The sequence below is a fragment of the Ranitomeya imitator genome, chromosome 3, assembly GCF_032444005.1.
Source record: "Ranitomeya imitator isolate aRanImi1 chromosome 3, aRanImi1.pri, whole genome shotgun sequence".
Classification (NCBI taxonomy): domain Eukaryota; kingdom Metazoa; phylum Chordata; class Amphibia; order Anura; family Dendrobatidae; genus Ranitomeya; species Ranitomeya imitator.
Genome location: NC_091284.1, coordinates 10,466,934 through 10,488,821, shown reverse-complemented (window position 1 = coordinate 10,488,821; position 21,888 = coordinate 10,466,934). Strand labels below are relative to the sequence as shown.

General features: G+C 45.9%; 1 protein-coding gene across 1 annotated transcript in view; it reads right to left on the bottom strand.

Annotated features, from left to right (window-relative positions):
• Positions 1-15,573, bottom strand: part of NR1I2 (nuclear receptor subfamily 1 group I member 2) — a 61,350-nt gene extending 45,777 nt beyond the window's left edge. Inside the window, exons 1-2 of the mRNA XM_069760465.1 lie at positions 15,499-15,573; positions 2,169-2,434 (exon numbers count right to left, since the gene is read on the bottom strand). Coding sequence (XP_069616566.1) covers positions 2,169-2,350 — 182 coding nt within the window. The 5' untranslated portion in view covers positions 2,351-2,434; positions 15,499-15,573. The remainder of the gene's footprint in view (positions 1-2,168; positions 2,435-15,498) is intronic.
• Between the last annotated feature and the right edge of the window lie 6,315 nt (positions 15,574-21,888).

Below are 21,888 nucleotides of genomic sequence, written 5' to 3'. Positions count from 1 at the left end.
CGTGGGCGGTTAAAGGGATTCTCCCCCCAAATGTTCCATCTTCCCATGCAGGAGCCACGGTTTGCAGACAGTAACACAAGGCCGACTCACCCCACACAGCTCTCCGCTGCTGATCAGACGCTCTCTGCTGCCACAGTCTCTTTGTAGAGACTACTTGTATATTTAATTTCCCAGAAATCATTGCATGACCTATAAATCCCTCCATACGTGAACCTGATACTCTCCACAAAAAGAAACTTCAGAGTCCATTGCACAGTGGTACATGAGAGGTAAATTGTGGACCATAAAATATATATAAAGAAATAGTAATAAAATAAAGTAAATTTAACAAAATAAAAAAAAAAACAAAAAAAAAAAACATTCATCATTGTTAGCTTAACTACATTGAGAGGAAAATAATAACAGAAAGAAAGAAAACAAAATAAACTAGATGGGTATTTCCTGAAGGAACTACAGATAGTGCTTTGGAATGGTGCCCGGGCTGCCCCTGCAAGACTTTCACACTTGGGTGCCACTCTGGGTCCCATTTGGTGGGCGGGGCCACTCTGGGTCCCATTTGGTGGGCGGGGCCACTCTGGGTCCCATTTGGTGGGCGGGGCCACTCTGGGTCCCATTTGGTGGGCGGGGCCACTCTGGGTCCCATTTGGTGGGCGGGGCCACTCTGGGTCCCATTTGGTGGGCGGGGCCACTCTGGGTCCCATTTGGTGGGCGGGGCCACTCTGGGTCCCATTTGGTGGGCGGGGCCACTCTGGGTCCCATTTGGTGGGCGGGGCCACTCTGGGTCCCATTTGGTGGGCGGGGCCACTCTGGGTCCCATTTGGTGGGCGGGGCCACTCTGGGTCCCATTTGGTGGGCGGGGCCACTCTGGGTCCCATTTGGTGGGCGGGGCCACTCTGGGTCCCATTTGGTGGGCGGGGCCACTCTGGGTCCCATTTGGTGGGCGGGGCCACTCTGGGTCCCATTTGGTGGGCGGGGCCACTCTGGGTCCCATTTGGTGGGCGGGGCCACTCTGGGTCCCATTTGGTGGGCGGGGCCACTCTGGGTCCCATTTGGTGGGCGGGGCCACTCTGGGTCCCATTTGGTGGGCGGGGCCACTCTGGGTCCCATTTGGTGGGCGGGGCCACTCTGGGTCCCATTTGGTGGGCGGGGCCACTCTGGGTCCCATTTGGTGGGCGGGGCCACTCTGGGTCCCATTTGGTGGGCGGGGCCACTCTGGGTCCCATTTGGTGGGCGGGGCCACTCTGGGTCCCATTTGGTGGGCGGGGCCACTCTGGGTCCCATTTGGTGGGCGGGGCCACTCTGGGTCCCATTTGGTGGGCGGGGCCACTCTGGGTCCCATTTGGTGGTCGGGGCCACTCAGGGTCCCATTTGGTGGTCGGGGCCCCTCAGGGTCCGATTTAGTGTGCGGGTCACTTTAAGAGCTGATATTATATGGCAAAACTGTGTCCTGGTGGGGTCATGTAGAGTTCGCAGGCGTTGGCATAGTAACTGGGTGTGACTGCACATAGCACTGAGCTAATCAGCCAGGTGGCAGTTGGCAGTTATTTTGAAATTGCCTCAGAAATCAGAAATACCTTATTGGAACAATTTCCCCATTGAAATGCATTGAGACAAAATTTTCAAACGCCAATTGCGCCAAAACTACAAATCCGATCGACACGAAAAATACTTAGCACACCTGCCAGGAACGCTGGCTTCGAAATGACACCTCACTGGAGTCTGTGCGTGCAGCGGTTCGGGCCGCATTAATTGCGGACTGAATAATAATAATAAGAAGTTGACTACGGTGGAATAACAATATAGTGCTTTTTACAAAAGCACTATAATAACCATTTCTTACTGTAATTTTACGTAAAAAAAAAAAATAATGACATTAATACCAAGCTAACAAAATTACAGATAAAATTAAAATAAAAAATCCATTAAAAAAAAAGCCACCATTGAGAGTTCTGGCTGTGCTCTTCCTATAGGAATTAATCTGGATCTTTCTTGGACGGTGTCTGCGCACCAGCAACATGTTTATATTTGTCGTCTCCTCGGCCTCGGGAGACTCAGGTAATTGTTCTCCCATCAGAAACAATCACAAATATAGCAAATATTGTAATGCTGGATGTGGACACCTTGACGGACAGCTTTACCAGTCTATACCCCCCATCATGGACACACACCTGAAGAAGCCCTTGCAGCCTTCACATGTCATAGCATTAAAATGATAGCCAGTTGCTCGGTCACCACAAGCTCTGCAAATTTTGGGTTCGCTATCCTCCTCCTCGTCCCCTGTGCCACAGCTTGGGGAGGTGTTTTCCTCCTCCTCTTCCTCCAGTACGATGGTTTCCTGGACCATGGACATGGTTTCGTCACAGAGTCTTGTTGCTCGGGAACAGCCACTTCTTTTAGTGTCAGGAGGCTCCTCGAGCGCCTACTCCAGCGAGATCTACGAGAAATAACGAGGAGCATTAGAAGATCCTGAAGTGCAACTACTCACCCTGACGAGGAGATACGCAATGAAGGGGAGGAGGGGATGCAGCTACATGTGAGACAGATAACAACCCTTTTACCATCACTGTCTCAGTATAAATGATTTCCGAAGACAGGACCCATCCATAGACCCACGGAGAACTCACCACCCCAGCATAGATTATTCCCGAAAACAGGACCCATCCATAGACACAAAAAATTCACCACCCAGTAAAGCGTATTCCGAAAGACAGGACCCATCCATAAACCCAAGGAGAATTCACCACCCCAGCATAGATTATTCCCGAAGACAGGACCCATCCATAGACCCACAGAATTCACCACCCAGTAAAGCGTATTCCAAAAGACAGGACCCATCCATAGACCCAATGAGAATTCACCACCCAGTATAGAGGATTCCCGAAGAAAGGATCCATCCATTGACCCAAGGAGAATTCACCACCCCATTAAGAAGCATTACCTAAGACAGGACTCACCATAGACCCAATGAGAATTCACCACCCCAGTATAGAGAATTCCCGATGACAGGACCCATCCACTGACCCAAGGAGAAATTACCATCTCAGTTTAAAGGATTTCCAAAGACAGAACCCATCCATAAACCCAATGAGAATTCACCACCCCAGTATAGATTATTCCTGAAGACAGGACCCATCCATAGACCCAATGAGAATTCACCACCCAGTATAGATTATTCCCAAAGACATCCATAGACACAAGGAGAATTAACAACCCCAGTATAGAGGATTCCCAAATACCAGACCCAGACCCATCCATTAACCCACCGAGAATTCACCACCCCAGCATAGATTATTCCCGAAGACAGGACCCATCCATAAACACAAAGAATTCACCACCCAGTAAAGCATATTCCAAAAGATAGGACCCATCCATAAACCCAATGAGAATTCATCACCCCAGTATAGCGGATTCCCAAAGACAGGACCATCCATAGACCCTATGAGCACAGACCACTCCCCGCTGTTTCACACCTGATTGCACTTTGTTGCACATATATTGTATAGCATAACTCCAATACGTCAGTCTGCCCTGTGTATCACATAAATGCATCATAGAAGTGTAATGCTCAGAATTAATTCCAGAATTGAACCAGAAGGGAACTGAAGGTAACTGGCCAGTCACTGTTAACAATGTTTCTGTTTGTTTTCACTTTCACCCCTATAATCCTTCACTTTCTATTAACTCCCCTAATCCCTACTCCTAGTAAGGAACTGTTCATCTATTCCTCCATCCTCCTCATCCATCTCACCTCCTCCTCAGAACTGTTCCTTAACATTCAATCCTCTGTCTCCGAACACAGAGAGCCCCTCATGCCCTCTCCTGCTCCCACCTGCTAACACTTTCTCTGCTCCTTCTCACTGCTGGTGATATCTCTCCATATCCTGGTCCTCCTCACCATATTCCCACAGTCAGTTCTACCTCCCATCCACACTCTATCACAAACTTCCATAACCTCTCTAACCTTATACCCATTCGCCCAGCCCCCGCTTCCCCAGTCCCACTAACAGGAGCTCTGTGGAACGCTCGCTCTGTCCGCAACAAGCTTTCCTACATCCATGATCTTTTAATTACTCAAACTTTCCTTCCTCGCCATCACCGAAACCTGGCTCACCCCTTCTGACACAGCGTCCCCTGCTGCACTCGGATATGGTGGCTTCCACCTTTCCCACACCCCACCCCCCACCCCCCAGCAGCAAGCATGGTTGAGGAGTTGGTTTTCTCCTGTCAGATTATTGCTCCTTCACCCCAATCCCACTGCCACCCTCTGTTACCCTCCCTTCCTTTGAGGTGCACTCTGTGCGCATCTACTCCCCCTCCAACTGGCTGTCATTTACCGCCCCCCAGGGCCAGCCACCACCTTCTTTGACCACTTTACCACCTGGCTACTTCATTTCCTTTCTGCTGACATCCCCATTATTATCATGGGCGACTTCAACATCCCCATTGACACTTCCCTCTCAGCTGCCACTAAACTTCTATCTTCTGCAGCCACTCACAAAGATGGCCACACTCTGGACCTCATCTTCACCAGCCTCTGCTCCCTATCTAACCTCTCTAACTCACCTCTTCCTCTTTCTGACCACAATCTACTCACATTCTCTTCCCTCTCAACTCCTTGTCTACAATCCCCACCCCCACAAACTCGCACACCCTCGCAGAAATCTTAAAACACCTCAACCTACACTGTCTGAATCTCTCCTCCCTCTTACAGACATAAGTTCCCTACACAATGTGGATGCCGCTGCCGCTCTGTATAACACCACAATAGCTGGAGCTTTGGAATCAATCGCCCCTCTCACACATACTAAAGCTCGCAAAATCAACAGACAACCCTGGCACACCAGCCTGACCAAAGAACTGAGATGATAGAGAAAGGGTACACTACTGTCAACATTTTCTGAAACTATAAGGCTATGTGCACACGTTGCGGATTGTATGCATTGGGGGACGTCGGAAGGTGAGAATATTGCGATTTTTTTTAATTATTTTTAACTATATCTTTTTACTATTGATGCTTGCATTCTGCAAGCCAATTACTCTTGCAAAACAATAGTGTTTAGCGGGAAAACGTATGTCAATTCCGCATGCGATATACCCGCGGCAGGGAGTTGCAGAATTGCTGCGGAAATTTCAATGTCAATTCTGCAACGTGTGCACATAGCCTTAGGACGGAGTGCAATACCTAGTCTATACAACAATGAACCACAAAAGGGGGAGAGAAGAAAAGCTAGACTAATAGTGGTATGCACAGCCACATGATAAAATGTAAGAAACCTTTATTTCACCTTGAACACAATAAATTTAAAAACATTTAGGCCGGCGTCACACTTGCGAGTTTTACGGACGTAAGAGCGCAGAAACTACGTCCGTAAAACTCGCAAAAAATACGGCACAATTATTCTCTATGCCCCTGCTCCTATCTGCCGTATTAAACTGATCAGTATTATACGGCTTTCTACGGCCGTAGAAAATCGCAGCATGCTGCGTTTGTCACCGTATTGCGCAAGAAATACGCCAATGAAAGTCTATGGAAGCGTGAAAAATACGGATTACACACGGACAAGCAGTGTGACTTGCGAGAAATACGCAGCGGTGTTAGAGAGAAAAGCCGGTAATTCAGTGCGGTGTACAGTAAAATCACACTGACAGCTTACAGTCCAATAGGTAGGATACATGTGTACACATAGAATAGAATATATATATATATATATATATATATATATATATATATATATATATATATATATATATATTTTATTTATATTAATATTTATTCCAGCGCTATACAGCTTGAAAGCCGGTAATTCAATTACCGGCTTTTTCCTTTCTCCTTCCTAAACCCGACATGATTTGAGACATAGTTTACATACAGTAAACCATGTCTTCTCTCCATTTTTTTTTGCAGATTCCACACTACTAATGTCAGTAGTGTGTATCTGCAAAATTTGGGCGTTCTACTAAATTAAAGGGTTAAATGGCGGAAAAAATTGGCGTGGGCTCCCGCGCAATTTTCTCCACCAGAGTAGTAAAGCCAGTGACTGAGGGCAGATATTAATAGCCTGGAGAGGGTCCACGGTTATTGGCCCCCCCCCTGGCTAAAAACACCTGCCCCCAGCCACCCCAGAAAAGGCACATCTGGAAGATGCGCCTATTCTGGCACTTGGCCACTCTCTTCCCATTCCCGTGTAGCGGGAAACCACGTCTCAAATCATGTCGGGTTTAGGAAGGAGAAAGAAAAAACCGGCTTTCAAGCTGTCTAGCGCTGGAATAAATATTAATTATATATATATATATATATATATATATATATATATATATATTTTTTTTTTATTTTTGGGACACATGGATCACTTCTATAGCGGTGTGTTGGTTTTGCAAGCCTGCGAGAAAACCACGCAGTACGGATGCCATACGGATTACATACGGAGGATGCCATGCGCAAAAAACGCTGAAACACCCTGCCAACTGAGGAGCTACGGACCACTATTTTCGGGACTTTTCAGCGTATTACGGCCGTAATATACGAACTGTATTGTTTTACGCTGTGTGTGACGCCGGCCTTAAAGGGAACCTGTCAGTAAAAAGAAAGCATTTGCACTACTAAAGCAGGATGGCACCATTGAAGCTCTAAAAAACTATAGGGAGAAAAATACTTTATCTAAAAAACTAATTAAAGCTGCCAAAAAGGAAACAGAGAAGCACATTGCTAAGGAGAGTAAAACTAATCCCAAACTGTTCTTCAACTATATCAATAGTAAAAGAATAAAAACTGAAAATGTAGGCCCCTTAAAAAATAGTGAGGAAAGAATGGTTGTAGATGACGAGGAAAAAGCTAACATATTAAACACCTTCTTCTCCACGGTATTCACGGTGGAAAATGAAATGCTAGGTGAAATCCCAAGAAACAATGAAAACCCTATATTAAGGGTCAACAATCTAACCCAAGAAGAGGTGCGAAACCGGCTAAATAAGATTAAAATAGATAAATCTCCGGGTCCGGATGGCATACACCCACGAGTACTAAGAGAACTAAGTAATGTAATAGATAAACCATTATTTCTTATTTTTAGGGACTCTATAGCGACAGGGTCTGTTCCGCAGGACTGGCGCATAGCAAATGTGGTGCCAATATTCAAAAAGGGCTCTAAAAGTGAACCTGGAAATTATAGGCCAGTAAGTCTAACCTCTATTGTTGGTAAAATATTTGAAGGGTTTCTGAGGGATGTTATTCTGGATTATCTCAATGAGAATAACTGTTTAACTCCATATCAGCATGGGTTTATGAGAAATCGCTCCTGTCAAACCAATCTAATCAGTTTTTATGAAGAGGTAAGCTATAGACTGGACCACGGTGAGTCATTGGACGTGGTATATCTCGATTTTTCCAAAGCGTTTGATACCGTGCCGCACAAGAGGTTGGTACACAAAATGAGAATGCTTGGTCTGGGGGAACATGTGTGTAAATGGGTTAGTAACTGGCTTAGTGATAGAAAGCAGAGGGTGGTTATAAATGGTATAGTCTCTAACTGGGTCGCTGTGACCAGTGGGGTACCGCAGGGGTCAGTATTGGGACCTGTTCTCTTCAACATATTCATTAATGATCTGGTAGAAGGTTTACACAGTAAAATATCGATATTTGCAGATGATACAAAACTATGTAAAGCAGTTAATACAAGAGAAGATAGTATTCTGCTACAGATGGATCTGGATAAGTTAGAAACTTGGGCTGAAAGGTGGCAGATGAGGTTTAACAATGATAAATGTAAGGTTATACACATGGGAAGAGGGAATCAATATCACCATTACACACTGAACGGGAAACCACTGGGTAAATCTGACAGGGAGAAGGACTTGGGGATCCTAGTTAATGATAAACTTACCTGGAGCAGCCAGTGCCAGGCAGCAGCTGCCAAGGCAAACAGGATCATGGGGTGCATTAAAAGAGGTCTGGATACACATGATGAGAGCATTATACTGCCTCTGTACAAATCCCTAGTTAGACCGCACATGGAGTACTGTGTCCAGTTTTGGGCACCGGTGCTCAGGAAGGATATAATGGAACTAGAGAGAGTACAAAGGAGGGCAACAAAATTAATAAAGGGGATGGGAGAACTACAATACCCAGATAGATTAGCGAAATTAGGATTATTTAGTCTAGAAAAAAGACGACTGAGGGGCGATCTAATAACCATGTATAAGTATATAAGGGGACAATACAAATATCTCGCTGAGGATCTGTTTATACCAAGGAAGGTGACGGGCACAAGGGGGCATTCTTTGCGTCTGGAGGAGAGAAGGTTTTTCCACCAACATAGAAGAGGATTCTTTACTGTTAGGGCAGTGAGAATCTGGAATTGCTTGCCTGAGGAGGTGGTGATGGCGAACTCAGTCGAGGGGTTCAAGAGAGGCCTGGATGTCTTCCTGGAGCAGAACAATATTGTATCATACAATTATTAGGTTCTGTAGAAGGACGTAGATCTGGGTATTTATTATGATGGAATATAGGCTGAACTGGATGGACAAATGTCTTTTTTCGGCCTTACTAACTATGTTACCCCGAAAATAGCGGGTGAGGTAAGCCCACCGGCATCAGGGGCTTATCTATAGCATTCTGTAATGCATTCTGTAATGCTGTAGATAAGCCCCCGATGTTACCTGAAAGAGGAGAAAAAGACGTTATATTATACTCACCCAGGGGCGGTCCTGCTGCTGGTCAGGTCGGATGGGCGTCTCTGGTCCGCTGCGGCGCCTCCTATCTTCATTACAAGACGTCCTCTTCTGATCTTCAGCCACGGCTCCGGCGCAGGCGTACTTTGCTCTGCCCTCTTGAGGGCAGAGGATAGTACTGCAGTGCGCAGGCGCCGGAAAGGTCAGAGGCCCGGCGCCTGCGCACTGCAGTACTTTGTCTGCCCTCAACAGGGAAGACAAAGTACGCCTGCGCCGGAGCCGTGGCTGAAGATCAGAAGAGGACGTCTTGTAATGAAGATGGGAGGAGCCGCAGCGGACCGGAGACGCCCATCCGACCTGACCAGCAGCGGGACAGGAGACAGCGAGGACCCCGGGGACAGGTGACAGCGAGGACCCCGGGATACTGGAACAGGTGACAGCGAGGACCCCGGGGACAGGTGACAGCAAGAACCCCGGGGACAGGAGTGTTGTGGATTCTGTTTTTGGGCTCCCTCTGGTGGTTACAGATGGTACTGGGTGACTTGTGTTCTCTGCGGTCTCTGGTGTCCACCTGTTCTATCAGGATATGGGAGTTTCCTATTTAACCTGGCTTTCTTGTCATTTCCTCGCCGGCTATCAATGTAATCAGTGTGTCTTGTTACCTCTGCTTCCCGCTTCTGTATTCTTCAGGACAAGCTAAGTTTTTGATTTTCCTGTTCCACGTTTTGCTTAATTTTTGTCTTAGTCCAGCTTGCAGATATGTGATTCCTTTTTGCTGGTTGCTCTAGTGGGCTGATATTACTCCTCATGTTCCATGAGTTGGCACATGAGTTCAAGTAATTTCAGGATGTTTTTTTGTAGGGTTTTTCGCTGACCGCGCAGTTCACTTTTGAATCCTCTGCTATCTAGCTTTAGCGGGCCTCATTTTGCTGAATCTGTTTTCATAACTACGTATGTGCTTTCCTCTCATTTCACCGTCATTACATGTGGGGGGCTGCTATTTCTGTGGGGTGTTTCTCTGGAGGCAAGAGAGGTCTGTGTTTCTTCTAATAGGGAAAGTTAGTTCTTCGGCTGGCGCGAGACGTCTAGGAATCATCGTAGGCACGTTCCCCGGCTACAGCTAGTTGTGTGTTGAGGTTCAGGATCGCGGTCAGCTCAGTTTCCATCACCCTAGAGCTTGTTTTGTTTTTTGTGCTTGTCCTTTTGTGATCCCCTGCCATTGGGATCATGACAGTATAGCCGGCCAAAAAGTGGTAATCGTATTGGCTGAAGTAGGAGGAAAAGTAGTCTGAGGAAGTTTTTTTTTCCCCCCCCCCCCCCCCCAGAGTTTGCTGCATAACCTTAATTGCAGCCTGGCTGCGTCTTACCTCCTCTTAATCCTTGAATGGCTTTGACCTCAGCTGTTTATCATGGATGTCCAGAGTTTGGCTTCCAGCCTGAATAATCTTGCTGCTAAGGTTCAAAATATACAAGATTTTGTTGTACATGCTCCTATGTCTGAACCTAGAATTCCTATCCCAGAGTTTTTTTCTGGAGATAGATCTAGTTTTCTGAATTTTAGGAACAATTGCAAGTTGTTTCTTTCTTTGAAATCTCGCTCTTCTGGAGACCCTGCTCAGCAAGTCAAGATTGTTATATCTTTCCTGCGGGGTGACCCTCAGAATTGGGCATTTGCATTGGCACCAGGGGATCCTGCGTTGCTCAATGTGGATGCGTTTTTTCTGGCATTGGGTTTGCTCTATGAGGAACCTAACCTAGAGATTCAGGCTGAAAAAGCTTTATTGGCTCTCTCTCAGGGGCAAGATGAAGCAGAAATATATTGTCAGAAATTTCGGAAATGGTCGGTGCTTACTCAGTGGAATGAGTGCGCCCTGGCTGCAAGATTCAGAGATGGCCTTTCTGAGGCCATTAAAGATGTCATGGTGGGGTTCCCTGCGCCTTCAGGTCTGAATGAGTCTATGACTATGGCTATTCAGATTGATCGGCGTTTACGGGAGCGCAAACCTGTGCACCATTTGGCGGTGTCTTCTGAACAGGCACCTGAGACAATGCAATGTGATAGAATTCAGTCCAGAAGTGAACGGCAAAACTATAGGCGGAAAAATGGGTTGTGTTTTTATTGTGGTGATTCAGCTCATGTTATATCAGCATGCTCTAAACGCACAAAAAAGGTTGATAAGTCTGTTGCCATTAGTACTTTACAGTCTAAGTTCATTCTGTCTGTGACTCTGATTTGTTCATTATCAGCCATTTCCGTCGATGCCTATGTGGATTCAGGCGCTGCCCTGAGTCTTATGGATTGGTCATTTGCCAACCGCTGTGGGTTTAGTCTGGAGCCTCTGGAAGTCCCTATTCCTTTGAAAGGAATTGACTCTACACCTTTGGCTATGAATAAACCTCAGTACTGGACACAAGTGACCATGCGTATGACTCCCGTTCATCAGGAGGTGATTCGCTTCCTGGTACTGTATAATTTACATGATGTCTTAGTGCTTGGTCTGCCATGGTTACAAACTCATAACCCAGTCTTGGACTGGAAAACGATGTCTGTGTTAAGCTGGGGATGTCAGGGGGTTCATGATGATGCACCTCCGATTTCTATCGCTTCATCTACTCCTTCTGAGGTTCCGGTATTTTTGTCTGATTATCGGGATGTTTTTGAGGAGCCTAAGCTCAATTCGCTTCCTCCTCACAGGGATTGCGATTGTGCTATAGATTTGATTCCTGGCAGTAAATTTCCTAAAGGTCGTTTGTTCAATCTGTCAGTGCCAGAGCATACTGCTATGCGGGATTATGTTAAGGAGTCCTTGGAAAAGGGACATATCCGTCCATCTTCGTCCCCTTTGGGAGGTTTTTTTTTGGTGGCCAAAAAAGATGGTTCCTTGAGGCCTTGTATAGATTACCGTCTTTTGAATAAGATTACAGTTAAATATCAGTATCCTTTGCCATTGTTGACTGATTTGTTCGCTCGCATTAAGGGGGCTAAATGGTTCACTAAGATTGATCTTCGGGGTGCGTATAATCTTGTGCGGATAAAGCAGGGTGATGAGTGGAAAACCGCATTTAATACGCCTGAGGGCCATTTTGAGTATTTGGTGATGCCTTTTGGACTTTCTAATGCTCCTTCTGTCTTCCAGTCCTTTATGCACGATATTTTCCGTGAATATCTGGATAAATTTATGATTGTGTATTTGGATGATGTTTTGTTTTTTTCTGATGACTGGGAGTCCCATGTTCAGCAGGTCAGGAAGGTGTTTCAGGTCCTGCGGGCCAATTCTTTGTTTGTAAAAGGTTCAAAGTGTCTCTTTGGAGTCCAGAAGATTTCTTTTTTGGGGTATATTTTTTCCCCTTCTACTATTGAGATGGATCCCGTCAAGGTTCAGGCTATTTGTGACTGGACGCAGCCTACATCTCTTAAGAGTCTACAGAAGTTCTTGGGCTTTGCTAATTTTTATCGTCGTTTCATAACTAATTTTTCTAGTGTTGTTAAGCCTTTGACGGATTTGACTAAGAAGGGTGCTGATGTTGCTGATTGGTCTCCTGCGGCTGTGGAGGCCTTTCAGGAACTTAAGCGCCGGTTTTCTTCTGCTCCTGTGTTGCGTCAGCCAGATGTTTCGCTTCCTTTTCAGGTTGAGGTTGATGCTTCCGAGATTGGAGCGGGGGCGGTTTTGTCACAGAGAAGCTCCGATGGCTCAGTGATGAAGCCATGTGCGTTCTTTTCTAGAAAGTTTTCACCCACTGAGCGGAATTATGATGTTGGTAATCGGGAGCTTTTGGCCATGAAGTGGGCATTTGAGGAGTGGCGTCATTGGCTTGAGGGTGCTAGACATCGTGTGGTGGTCTTGACTGATCACAAAAATCTGATTTACCTTGAGTCTGCCAAGCGTCTGAATCCTAGACAGGCTCGTTGGTCACTGTTTTTCTCCCGTTTCGATTTTGTGGTTTCATATCTGCCAGGTTCAAAGAATGTGAAGGCGGATGCTCTTTCTAGGAGTTTTGTGCCTGACTCCCCTGGAAATTCTGAGCCCACTGGTATCCTTAGGGATGGGGTGATTTTGTCGGCTGTCTCCCCAGACTTGCGACGTGCTTTGCAGGAGTTTCAGGCGGATAAACCTGATCGTTGTCCGCCTGAAAGACTGTTTGTTCCGGATAATTGGACCAGTAGAGTCATCTCCGAGGTCCATTCTTCTGCGTTGGCAGGTCATCCTGGAATATTTGGTACTAGAGACTTGGTGGCCAGGTCTTTTTGGTGGCCTTCCTTGTCTAGGGATGTGCGTTCTTTTGTGCAGTCTTGTGAGGTTTGTGCTCGGGCTAAGCCTTGCTGTTCTCGGGCCAGTGGATTGTTGTCACCTTTGCCTATCCCGAAGAGGCCTTGGACGCACATTTCCATGGACTTTATTTCGGATCTCCCTGTCTCTCAAAAAATGTCCGTCATCTGGGTTGTGTGTGACCGCTTTTCTAAGATGGTTCATCTGGTACCCTTGACTAAGTTGCCTTCCTCCTCTGAGTTGGTCCCTCTGTTTTTCCAGAACGTGGTTCGTTTGCATGGGATTCCGGAGAACATCGTTTCTGACAGGGGATCCCAGTTTGTGTCTAGATTTTGGCGGACGTTCTGTGCTAAGATGGGCATTGATTTGTCCTTTTCGTCTGCATTCCATCCTCAGACGAATGGCCAGACGGAACGAACTAATCAGACTTTAGAAACTTATTTAAGGTGTTTTGTTTCTGCTGATCAAGATGACTGGGTTACCTTTTTGCCGCTTGCCGAATTTGCCCTTAATAATCGGGCTAGTTCTGCTACCTTGGTTTCTCCTTTCTTTTGTAATTCGGGGTTTCATCCTCGTTTTTCCTCTGGTCAGGTGGAGCCTTCTGATTGTCCTGGAGTGGACATGGTGGTGGATAGGTTGCATCAGATTTGGAGTCATGTGGTGGACAATTTGAAGTTGTCCCAGGAGAGGGCTCAGCAGTTTGCTAATCGCCGTCGCCGCGTGGGTCCTCGACTTCGTGTTGGGGACTTGGTGTGGTTGTCTTCTCGTTTTGTTCCTATGAAGGTCTCTTCTCCTAAGTTCATGCCTCGGTTCATCGGTCCCTATAGGATCTTGGAAATTCTTAACCCTGTGTCGTTTCGTTTGGATCTCCCGGCATCGTTTGCTATTCATAATGTGTTCCATCGGTCGTTGTTGCGGAAGTATGAGGTACCTGTTGTTCCTTCGCTTGAGCCTCCTGCTCCGGTGCTGGTGGAGGGAGAATTGGAGTATGTTGTGGAGAAGATCTTGGATTCTCGTGTTTCCAGACGGAAACTCCAATATTTGGTCAAGTGGAAGGGTTATGGTCAGGAGGATAATTCTTGGGTGGTTGCCTCTGATGTTCATGCTGCTGATTTGGTCCGTGCATTTCATAGGGCTCATCCTGGTCGCCCTGGTGGTTCTCGTGGGGGTTCGGTGACCCCTCCTCAAGGGGGGGGTACTGTTGTGGATTCTGTTTTTGGGCTCCCTCTGGTGGTTACAGATGGTACTGGGTGACTTGTGTTCTCTGCGGTCTCTGGTGTCCACCTGTTCTATCAGGATATGGGAGTTTCCTATTTAACCTGGCTTTCTTGTCATTTCCTCGCCGGCTATCAATGTAATCAGTGTGTCTTGTTACCTCTGCTTCCCGCTTCTGTATTCTTCAGGACAAGCTAAGTTTTTGATTTTCCTGTTCCACGTTTTGCTTTATTTTTGTCTTAGTCCAGCTTGCAGATATGTGATTCCTTTTTGCTGGTTGCTCTAGTGGGCTGATATTACTCCTCATGTTCCATGAGTTGGAACATGAGTTCAAGTAATTTCAGGATGGTTTTTTGTAGGGTTTTTCGCTGACCGCGCAGTTCACTTTTGTATCCTCTGCTATCTAGCTTTAGCGGGCCTCATTTTGCTGAATCTGTTTTCATAACTACGTATGTGATTTCCTCTCATTTCACCGTCATTACATGTGGGGGGCTGCTATTTCTGTGGGGTGTTTCTCTGGAGGCAAGAGAGGTCTGTGTTTCTTCTAATAGGGAAAGTTAGTTCTTCGGCTGGCGCGAGACGTCTAGGAATTATCGTAGGCACGTTCCCCGGCTACAGCTAGTTGTGTGTTGAGGTTCAGGATCGCGGTCAGCTCAGGTTCCATCACCCTAGAGCTTGTTTTGTTTTTTGTGCTTGTCCTTTTGTGATCCCCTGCCATTGGGATCATGACACAGGAGACAGCGTGGACCCCGGGATACTTGGACAGGAGACAGCGAGGACCCCGGGATACTGGGACAGGAGACAGCGAGGACAGCGGGGACCCCGGGATACTGGGATAGGAGACAGCGAGGACCCCAGGATACTGGGACAGGAGGCAGCGAGGACCCCGGGATACTGGGACAGGTGAAAGCGAGGACCCCGGGATACTGGGACAGGAGAAAGCGAGGACCCCGGGATACTGGGACAGGTGACAGCGAGGACCCCGGGATACTGGGACAGGTGACAGCGAGGACCCCGGGATACTGGGACAGGTGACAGCGAGGACCCCGGGATACTGGGACAGGAGACAGCGAGGACCCCGGGATACTGGGACAGGAGACAGCGAGGACCCCGGGGACAGGAGACAGCGAGGACCCCGGGATACTGGGACAGGAGACAGCGAGGACCCCGGGGACAGGAGACAGCGAGGACCCCGGGGACAGGAGACAGCGAGGACCCCGGGATACTGGGACAGGAGACAGCGAGGACCCCGGGATACTGGGACAGGAGACAGCGAGGACCCCGGGGACAGGTAGCAGTGACGGGTGTGTGCTCGCTCCCTCTCAGGTGACTGTGGCCCCGCTCTCACCTTTGCTCCCGGTCTCCGCCGTCTCTCACGGGATCTTTCCTTCCTCTGTCCGGGATCCACGCACTGACAGCGACCACTGCTAAGAAAGAGCCGCAGCCAATCAAGAGAGGGGGCGGGGTCAGAGAGGACAGTAGCCAGTTAGACGTCAGAGGGCGTGGCTATGTACATTTGTTAAGTCAGCGGCGCACTCAGGACTGGACTCAGGTAGTTTCCAGGAGAGCGATCGGCTGTTACCCGTGACGTCATCAGTGGAGTGTAATATACACCTCTATATACCGCCCTGTAATATACACCTCTATATACCGCCCTGTAATATACACCTCTATATACCGCCCTGTAATATACACCTCTATATACCGCCCTGTAATATACACCTCTATATACCGCCCTGTAATATACACCTCTATATACCGCACTATAATATACACCTCTATACACCGCCGTGTAATATACACCTCTATATACCGCCCTGTAATATACACCTCTATATACCGCACTATAATATACACCTCTATACACCGCCGTGTAATATACACCTCTATATACCACCCTGTAATATACACCTCTATATACCGCCCTGTAATATACACCTCTATATACCGCCCTGTAATATACACCTCTATATACCACCCTGTAATATACACCTCTATATACCGCACTATAATATACACCTCTATACACCACCCTGTAATATACACCTCTATACACCGCCGTGTAATATACACCTCTATATAACGCCCTGTAATATACACCTCTATATACCGCCCTGTAATATACACCTCTATATACCGCCCTGTAATATACACCTCTATATACCGCCCTGTAATATACACCTCTATATACCGCACTATAATATACACCGCCGTGTAATATACACCTCTATATACCGCACTATAATATACACCTCTATACACCGCCGTGTAATATACACCTCTATATACCGCCCTGTAATATACACCTCTATATACCGCCCTGTAATATACACCTCTATATACCGCCCTGTAATATACACCTCTATATACCGCCCTGTAATATACACCTCTATACACCACCCTGTAATATACACCTCTATATACCGCCCTGTAATATACACCTCTATATACCGCCCTGTAATATACACCTCTATATACCGCCCTGTAATATACACCTCTATATACCGCACTATAATATACACCTCTATACACCGCCGTGTAATATACACCTCTATATACCGCCCTGTAATATACACCTCTATATACCGCCCTGTAATATACACCTCTATATACCGCCCTGTAATATACACCTCTATATACCGCCCTGTAATATACACCTCTATATACCGCCCTGTAATAGACACCTCTATATACCGCCCTGTAATATACACCTCTATATACCGCCCTGTAATATACACCTCTATATACCGCCCTGTAATATACACCTCTATATACCGCCCTGTAATATATACCTCTATATACCGCCCTGTAATATACACCTCTATATACCGCCCTGTAATAAACACCTCTATATACCGCCCTGTAATATACACCTCTATATACCGCCCTGTAATAAACACCTCTATATACCGCCCTGTAATATACATCTCTATATACCGCCCTGTAATATACACCTCTATATACCGCCCTGTAATATACACCTCTATATACCGCCCTGTAATATACACCTCTATATACCGCCCTGTAATATACACCTCTATACACCACCCTGTAATATACACCTCTATATACCGCCCTGTAATATACACCTCTATATACCGCCCTGTAATATACACCTCTATATACCGCCCTGTAATATACACCTCTATATACCGCCCTGTAATATACACCTCTATACACCGCCGTGTAATATACACCTCTATATACCGCCCTGTAATATACACCTCTATATACCGCCCTGTAATATACACCTCTATATACCGCCCTGTAATATACACCTCTATATACCGCCCTGTAATATACACCTCTATATACCGCCCTGTAATATACACCTCTATATACCGCCCTGTAATATACACCTCTATATACCGCCCTGTAATATACACCTCTATATACCGCCCTGTAATATATACCTCTATATACCGCCCTGTAATATACACCTCTATATACCGCCCTGTAATATATACCTCTATATACCGCCCTGTAATATACACCTCTATATACCGCCCTGTAATAAACACCTCTATATACCGCCCTGTAATAAACACCTCTATATACCGCCCTGTAATAAACACCTCTATATACCGCCCTGTAATATACACCTCTATATACCGCCCTGTAATATATAGAGGTGTATATTACAGTGCGGTAGAGGTGTATATTACAGGGCGGTATATAGAGGTGTTTATTACAGGGCGGTATATAGAGGTGTATATTACAGTGCGGTAGAGGTGTATACCGCCCTGTAATATACACCTCTATATTCCGCCCTGTAATATACACCTCTATATACCGCCCTGTAATATACACCTCTATATACCGCCCTGTAATAATAATAATAATAATAATAATCTTTATATAGCGCCAACATATTCCGCAGCGCTTTACAGTTTAACAGCTTCAAACACAACAGTCATAAGTAACAATGTTAACAATACAATAATTAAAGCACAATAAGCCGCCCCTGCTCGTGAGAGCTTACAGTCTACAATGAGGTGGGGAGATACAAAGCACAGGTGTGTATTTACAATGTTGTATTTACAATGAGGGTCCGGCCATCTTCAGGGGGTGCGGGATAGATGGAAATAGTGAATGGGCTACATACACAAACAAACATAAAATGACTGATTAGGGAACATGATAGGCCGCTCTGAACAAATGTGTTTTGAGCGAGCGCCTAAAACTATGCAAATTATGGATGGTCCTAATATCTTGGGGTAGAGCATTCCAGAGGATTGGCGCAGCGCGGGGGAAGTCTTGGAGTCAGGAGTGGGAGGTATGGATTAGTGCAGAGGTTAGTCGAAAGTCATTTGCAGAGCGCAGCGGTCAGCTAGGCCGATAGAAATGAGGGAGGAGATGTATGGGGGGCCGCACTGTGGAGAGCTTTGTGGGTGAGAACAAGTACTTTGAATTGTATCCTGTAATGAATGGGCAGCCAGTGTAACGACTGGCGAAGAGCGGACGCGTCCGAGTAACGATTAGCCAGATGGACGACCCTGGCTGCTGCATTAAGGATGGACTGGAGAGGGGAAAGTCGAGTGAGGGGGAGGCCAATTAATAGAGCGTTACAGTAGTCCAGGCGGGAGTGGATCAGGGCGACAGTGAGGGTTTTTGTTATCTCCATGGTGAGAAAAGGGCGGATTCTAGAGATGTTCTTTAGGTGTAAGCAGCACGAGCAGGCAAGAGATTGTATATGGGAGGTGAAGGAGAGATCGGAGTCAAACATAACACCCAGACAGCGCGCCTGCTGCGGGGGTGTCATTATGGTGCCACCCACGGAGAGGGAAACGTCAGATTTAGGGAGGTTAGTAGATGGTGGGAGCAGAAGAAGTTCAGTTTTGGAGAGGTTGAGAGGTGTAATATACACCTCTATATACCGCCCTGTAATATACACCTCTATATACCGCTCTGTAATATACACCTCTATATACCACCCTGTAATATACACCTCTATATACCGCCCTGTAATATACACCTCTATACACCGCCCTGTAATATATACCTCTATACACCGCCGTGTAATATACACCTCTATATACCGCCCTGTAATATACACCTCTATATACCGCTCTGTAATATACACCTCTATATACCACCCTGTAATATACACCTCTATATACCGCCCTGTAATATACACCTCTATATACCACCCTGTAATATACACCTCTATATACCGCCCTGTAATATACACCTCTATATACCGCTCTGTAATATACACCTCTATATACCACCCTGTAATATACACCTCTATATACCGCCCTGTAATATACACCTCTATATACCGCCCTGTAATATACACCTCTATATACCGCCCTGTAATATATACCTCTATATACCGCCCTGTAATATACACCTCTATATACTGCCCTGTAATATACACCTCTATATACCGCCCTGTAATATACACCTCTATATACCGCACTATAATATACACCTCTATATACCGCCCTGTAATATACACCTCTATATACCACCCTGTAATATACACCTCTATATACCGCCCTGTAATATACACCTCTATATACCGCCCTGTAATATACACCTCTATATACCGCCCTGTAATATATACCTCTATATACCGCCCTGTAATATACACCTCTATATACTGCCCTGTAATATACACCTCTATATACCGCCCTGTAATATACACCTCTATATTCCGCACTGTAATATACACCTCTATATACCACCCTGTAATATACACCTCTATATACTGCCCTGTAATATATACCGCCCTGTAATATACACCTCTATATACCACCCTGTAATATACACCTCTATATACCGCCCTGTAATATACACCTCTATATACCGCACTGTAATATACACCTCTATATACCGCACTGTAATATACACCTCTATATACCGCACTATAATATACACCTCTATATACCGCCCTGTAATATACACCTCTACCGCACTGTAATATACACCTCTATATACCGCCCTGTAATATACACCTCTATATACTGCCCTGTAATATACACCTCTATATACCGCCCTGTAATATACACCTCTATATTCCGCACTGTAATATACACCTCTATATACCACCCTGTAATATACACCTCTATATACTGCCCTGTAATATATACCGCCCTGTAATATACACCTCTATATTCCGCACTGTAATATACACCTCTATATACCGCCCTGTAATATATACCTCTATATACTGCCCTGTAATATACACCTCTATATACCGCCCTGTAATATACACCTCTATATTCCGCACTGTAATATACACCTCTATATACTGCCCTGTAATATATACCGCCCTGTAATATACACCTCTATATTCCGCACTGTAATATATACCTCTATATACTGCCCTGTAATATACACCTCTATATACTGCCCTGTAATATACACCTCTATATACCGCCCTGTAATATACACCTCTATATACCGCCCTGTAATATACACCTCTATATACTGCCCTGTAATATATACCGCCCTGTAATATACACCTCTATATTCCGCACTGTAATATACACCTCTATATACCGCCCTGTAATATATACCTCTATATACCGCCCTGTAATATACACCTCTATATACCACTCTCATACCTCCCAACTTTTGAAGATGGGAGAGGGCCAAAGTTTGCGGCGCGCAACGCACATCACGGCAAATTTTAGGCCATGCCTCTGACCACACCCATTCATAACTAGTCACACCCATTTAGCACTGCTGATCACATTGTTTCATAAAGATTATAAACAAAAAAATATGACCACACATGATGCTCCATACTGTATAATGGCCACACATGATGCTCCATACCGTATAATGGCCACACATGATGCTCCATACCGTATAATGGCCGCACATGATGCTCCATACTGTATAATGACCACACATGATGCTCCATACTGTATAACGGCCACACATGATGCTCCATACTGTATAACGGCCACACATGATGCTCCATACTGTATAACGGCCACACATGATGCTCCATACTGTATAATGGCCACACATGATGCTCCATACTGTATAATGACCGCACATGATGCTCCATACTGTATAACGGCCACACATGATGCTCCATACTGTATAATGACCGCACATGATGCTCCATACTGTATAGTGACTGCAGATGATGCTCCATACTGTATAATGACCACACATGATGCTCCATACTGTATAATGACCACACATGATGCTCCATACTGTATAATGGCCACACATGATGCTCCATACTGTATAATGACTGCACATGATGCTCCATACTGTATAATGACCACACATGATGCTCCATACTGTATAATGACCGCACATGATGCTCCATACTGTATAGTGACTGCAGATGATGCTCCATACTGTATAATGACCACACATGATGCTCCATACTGTATAATGACCACACATGATGCTCCATACTGTATAATGGCCACACATGATGCTCCATACTGTATAATGACTGCACATGATGCTCCATACTGTATAATGACCACACATGATGCTCCATACTGTATAATGGCCGCACATGATGCTCCATACTGTATAGTGACTGCAGATGATGCTCCATACTGTATAATGGCCGCACATGATGCTCCATACTGTATAATGACCACACATGATGCTCCATACTGTATACTTCGTACCGTATAATGGCCCCACATAGCTACTCCTACACACCTCGTACACATGTGGCTCTGCTCCGTACACCTTTGAACGGAGCTGTGCGTGTGTGTACGAGGTGTACCGAGCGGACCTTGGCACGGGATTAACG